At 38.5% G+C, this 5,378-nt stretch overlaps 1 protein-coding gene across 2 annotated transcripts; it reads right to left on the reverse strand.

Moving 5' to 3' along the window:
- Positions 1–1,142: 1,142 nt before the first annotated feature.
- On the reverse strand, positions 1,143–5,121 carry LOC109861329 (band 4.1-like protein 5). 2 transcript variants are annotated; one of them, XM_020440919.1, is made up of 7 exons: positions 4,700–5,121; positions 4,276–4,423; positions 4,010–4,186; positions 3,195–3,902; positions 2,659–3,092; positions 1,923–2,354; positions 1,143–1,516 (listed from the first exon to the last, which is right to left on the reverse strand). In XM_020440919.1, exons 1-7 carry the CDS (start codon positions 4,847–4,849, stop codon positions 1,385–1,387), a joined length of 2,181 nt encoding a protein of 726 aa, XP_020296508.1. In that variant the 5' UTR covers positions 4,850–5,121; the 3' UTR covers positions 1,143–1,384. The 2 variants fall into 2 exon arrangements, with proteins under 2 accessions (XP_020296508.1, XP_020296509.1); XM_020440920.1 differs by lacking the exon at positions 1,923–2,354.
- Between the last annotated feature and the right edge of the window lie 257 nt (positions 5,122–5,378).

Here is a 5,378-nt window from a genome sequence, read left to right on the forward strand (position 1 = left end):
ATGGGTAGAAACTGGGACATCCTGTATGTATATTTAATAACGACATAGCACATGTGGTGTGTTATATCCTACTTGAACTCGTATAAAAATTATGGCATATAGAAAGGACAAATGTATGCAATCAAAAAAAGGAACGAATCATAGAAAACTATCTCAGGAGTAATATATATTCTATATATTGTACATATAAATGTATATATGATATAAAAATCCGATCTTCTTTCGAAAAATATCGAATATTAAATACACAAATAACTGCACGATTTAGCTGCACGAGTTGTGTTTCATCTAAGACTGGTAATGTAACTTATATAAATTCTTTACTTATTTATATATCGAATATCATGATTACTATTATTATTATACGAATATAGTATGATCAAATTTCGAAATAGCAAAATTGAGCAGATAGGCTCGATATAATCAATCATCATTGTGAACTGATTAATCGTAGATAAAAAAAATGTTAATAGATTTTATGACTTCTTCCCGGTAAAAATATAGTTTCTAAAAATTTCGATCAGATCTACTTACATAACGTTTTATATCATTTCTTTGATAGTATTGATAATATTCTTATAGTTTTAATCAGTCGGCGAATATGCGATCACTTTCTTTTGTTTCTAATTGCATAGTCGTATTTGTTTTGTGTTAAGTGTTCGAAGGCACAGTTAGCTACACGAGAAGTGCTACCATATAAATGCGTAGGTATTGAACATGACAAACAACACATGTTTCCTTGCGTAATAGGTCGTTCGTTTCAACCGCACTCGATTTTTTTCTGCGTTCAACGTGTTAATTTTTTTTGGGCAAAAAAAAAAAAAACGAAAGAGAACTCACGTAAACAGCAATAAAAAGTGCAGTTAAAACGACTAAACCTTGTACTTACAATACATACTGGCAGGTTATAAGGACACTTATTTCTCTCACTTATTTTTGCACGCAAGATAAATACATCGTAAAATTAAGGAATGTTCGCGGTGCTACAAGCAACAAATCTCACTTTGTCATACAAATTCTTATTCAATATACAAAAAAAAAAAAACAATTATTATTAACGATGTCCGATTATTACCTAACACAAAAATTCATAACAATGACTTGAAAGCAACACCTTCCCGCGATGATGTCTTTACATTTAAGTACAACTTAAGTACAACTAGATACCTTTACCATATAAAAGGTATTTTTTTTAAACAAATACTTTTATGCGTCTGATTTTCAATTATATGTACTAACACCGCACACATTTTCTAAGCATTTCAAGTAAAAAAAGGCAGTCCGAGGAAGACCGGAGTAAAATGTATATGTTGGTGCTATTTTCTCTCGCATATATATTGTGTACATATAGATCTTCTTTCCTTTGTATTCCTAAATAAACATTTTATAATTGTGTGGTAATTACCGTTTTTCTTGTGATAACTGTATGCTTGGTTGGTGTTTTATCAGGTACTGGGCTCTGAGACGGCTCCGCCACCATCCACGGGCTAATAGCTGAAGCTGCTTGGTTTTCGTCCTATAAAAAAAAAAAAAAACATTCTCTCCCAATGTACTGTTAAAAATCGCTTTACTTCAATTGCCAATTACTTCAATTGCGATATTATTTCCACTTAAAATAACTTTAAATAGTTAACATTTCAAGTAACAAAATTCAGACGAAGTTACACACACGTACAGAACAATACGTTACACACACGTACAGAAAGAAACAACTTTCACATGAGACAAAACAAATTCTTATTTCACAATGAATGAAACTTACTTTTGGAAGAAAATAATGTTCTCTTAATTTGTAATTAATGTTAAGCGACCTATCTTTCAGACTCTCTTCTAAATTTTGTTTCGTTCTTACGAGAACCTGGACGTTTATGTAATAAATGAGACGCTACTGCTGGCTTACAAGCGCAAGAAACGTAACTGACCTTGTGTGTCAGTGTAGTAGTAGTTGTCTGTATCTCTTCGGTCTTAACAACTCGTGCTCCAACTTTTTCCGTATCTGTCTCCGCTTTTTTCTCCGTTGTGACGGGTTGTAAATCTTTGAAAGGATTAAGTATACCCAAAAATGGATTTGAGTCTATAAACGGATTGGTGTTCTTTTTCTTATCGTCTTCTGGCTTTGCTTCCTCCTCGGAAACTTCAAGCGTGTTCGATACTTCGTTGCTAGTAGTGTCATTGGTGAACGGATTGAATGGATTTTGCGATTGATTGGACACTTTCGGGCTTAACGGTGTGGTTTTTTGCTCGATTTGACCCCAGCTGTCTAACGAGAAATGTGTTACGGTTACGGCATCGTCCGTAGAAGGATTTACTGCCGTTGTAGCTCCGCTCACAGAGAGAGTCAGTTTATCACCGCCCTGTTCGACGAAAAAAGCGAGAAAGCAAACACATTATGGCCGGCAGCTAGCGGCATAAAGCGAGCACAAGAGGTATATAAACGCAAACAATAAGAAACAGTTTTAAATAACACATTATTGCTCAATAAGCCTCTAACTTTTTGAGAAAACTATTATAAAACATTGAATAAAATAGAAAAAAAATGCACAACTTCAAGAGAGAAGCACATATACTGTAAACGTACAAAAATACAAAATTAAAAATATAGATATTCAGAAGAAGACAAGAAACTGAAAAATTAAGGCAAAAGTTTGTGACGCTTACCACTGAAACGATCGTTGCTGCGTCCGCGTGTTGATTTTTTTTCGCGGTGATTCCAGGACCGTCGGTCGACGTAATGGAGACCAAATTCGAATTCTTGCCCTGTTCAAGAGTCGCTTTCAATATGTTACATTTCAGCGACTCCGGCGGAATAGGCGTTCGCGGCGGTAACGATGATGTTCCGCCAACTTGATTATTAGGCACTAATTGCACTTGACTGGTCATCGCCTCGACCGTCAAACTTGTCTTCATAGGTTCCGATTCTTTCTCGCTGTTAACGACCGTCGCTTGATTTCGAGCCTCCAAAGGTTGTTGATCCTTGGCGAGAGATTTCAACAGAGAATCTACCAGAGGCGATGATGTGCCTTGAACGCTCGATGAGTCCGAAGATTTTGTACTGGATCGACTCGACTGACGCTGTAGAGGCTCTTCCTCGGCTAAAAATATTGTTTTTAAATTTATTTCACGTATATATAATAGTTTATATACAAAAGATAGTTCCTGAAAACTCTTTTTACTTCGTGGTCGTAATAACTTACCTGGAGGCGGAGACGGTTGCGGTTGTTCCACCTGCTGCTGCTGTTGACGCTGTCTTTCACGAAGCACATGACTTTGTCGTCGCGCGTATCTCTGACTCGGTCGTCGTTCGAATTGCACGGTACGGCGGGCGCGATTGAGCTGCGTCGTCTGGAACTCCGTCTTACCGCTGTAGCGGAAACGCGAGCCCATGCGGAAAAAGTTTTGACGACCGCTAGCGCCTTTGACGGGTGCGCGCAGACGGAAGAAAGCGTGATGCTCTACCGCGCATTTCCATAGGTGCTTGCATGCCTTTTCGTTCACCAAACGAAACACAAAGGTGTGTTCCTGCTCACCTCTGCCTTCGTCGTCCTCTTCGACCACCACTAGCGTCAGCTTTTTCTTCTTAAAATCCAAACGACCGATCTTCGGCCAGAAGAACAAGCCTATCTTCTGTGTGCCTTCGAAAACCAGGATGCCGGTCGGCGTCAATCCCAAAGAGTACTCGCAGGCGTCCTTGCCAAGAACGGTGTGCATATCGACGCCATACATGTCCAGCCACTTAGCCTTACTGAGATAAGCGGATTCCGCTTGCGCTGGACTGAGACCAGAACATTTGATATACTCCTCCAGTATTTCTAGTTCCATCTGTTCTGTCTGTCCCGGTACAAAGCGAAATTCAGAGACGGTCGCAGCACTGTGCACAGCAGGATCATAGTCTCCCAATTCAGCTAAAATAAGAAGTTTATTTTATAACACTGACAATGTTTCTCACGTTTAATAATAATCTCTTTCAGAAAACTTAAATTTTAATCAAGGTTATTGTTCAAGCACTTACATTGAAGAGCCAGAGCAGCCAACTGAACTGCAACTTGATGAGGACAGTGAAGTTTGCCTTCTAAAACATCTTGCTTCAATTGCAGGAAGAATTGATACCGTGTTAATTCCTCACGAAGTGTGTTCGGTTCCGAGGAATAGAATTTTACTTTCAATCTGAGCGTGTATGGTGGTCCAACTAAATAAGCAACATACATATTGCATAAGCACGATATATTGTGTCTTTGCTTTAAGAAAATTAGTAGAAATTAAAGAAGTAACACATACTTTTGACTTGTTTTTTGATAGGCTTTGTTGGGTCAAGCCAATGTTGAACATTATTGCTATCTGTATACTGTAGGCCAAAGTAATCTTTCTCTATTAAGTCTAGACTATAAAATACTTGCTCATATAAGTCACTAGCCAATGCTTTTTTCTGCAAAAAACCATAATAATTATAAAACAACATATATAACACACAGATGTGCAGTTTATTTTTTTACAAAGAAAAAATATTTAAAAAAATACATCAACTATTAGATTTGTGATGTAATATATTTTTTTATAGAATAAAAACATAGAAGCAGATATAATTATTACATAGTAATAATTTTTGGAGACACACAGAATAGAACGCGTGTTTCTTCCTGCTAATTACTAATGACAATAATTTATTGACTGCTTCTACTTTTTTCCTTATGACGAAACTTACTGATAGCTCTATGGGCAAATCCGTGCCGTCCAGCAGCACCACTCTGCACTGCACCTGATTTTTGTTGCTGGGTAGTCTCTGATTTTTTATCTGCGATGAAGTTGTCTGGCTGCCGGTACGCGCCCTTCGTCGCGAGAGGAATCTCAGCATCCTGACGTCTCACTCGTCGTGCTCTTACGCGAGACGCGCGATTCCACGCGATTCTTATTCATCGACCTGTCGGCGAAGTGCGTCGCGATCCGCCCACTTTTACTCTCCCTCTCCTAAAGTTTATCACAAGTGTACGCAAGTTCGAGAATTTACTCGTTGAATCCCACAGACAGCAAGACGGCGCGTCAATCCGTCGCTACATTTTTCGCGCGTTTAATTCACGCGGAAGAAATTCAGATCTTACTCTCACAGCCAAACACAAAAAATTCACGCCACCAGGGGGTTCAAACTCGCAGTATTTTTTGGCTCCGGAAGTTAAGTTAGTTCATTTCAGAAGTTCCATGCCCCAGGCGGCAGCACAGTAGGTCCCTCTCTTTTCCTCACCTTTCTCCTTGCCTACAATTTACATCTGACTGCCGCTCAAACCGTTAAGTGTTGTGTTGCGACATAGAATTCTGTTACGTTCTGTAACATTCTTGTAATTTTACTGTGCATCTCTGTGTATTGTGCAATATTGTGTTATATAGTG

Source organism: Pseudomyrmex gracilis, unplaced genomic scaffold (assembly GCF_002006095.1).
Source record: "Pseudomyrmex gracilis isolate BER0280 unplaced genomic scaffold, ASM200609v1 scaffold_692, whole genome shotgun sequence".
NCBI lineage: Eukaryota > Metazoa > Arthropoda > Insecta > Hymenoptera > Formicidae > Pseudomyrmex > Pseudomyrmex gracilis.

Coding starts and splice junctions, on each gene's coding strand:
- LOC109861329 (XM_020440919.1), bottom strand. CDS start 4,849: ATGCTGAGATTCCTCTCGCGACGAAGGGCGCGTACCGGCAGCCAGACA. Junction 4,187..4,275: donor TATCAAAAAACAAGTCAAAA/GTATGTGTTACT, acceptor TTGCTTATTTAG/TTGGACCACCATACACGCTC. Junction 3,903..4,009: donor GGCTGCTCTGGCTCTTCAAT/GTAAGTGCTTGA, acceptor TTCTTATTTTAG/CTGAATTGGGAGACTATGAT.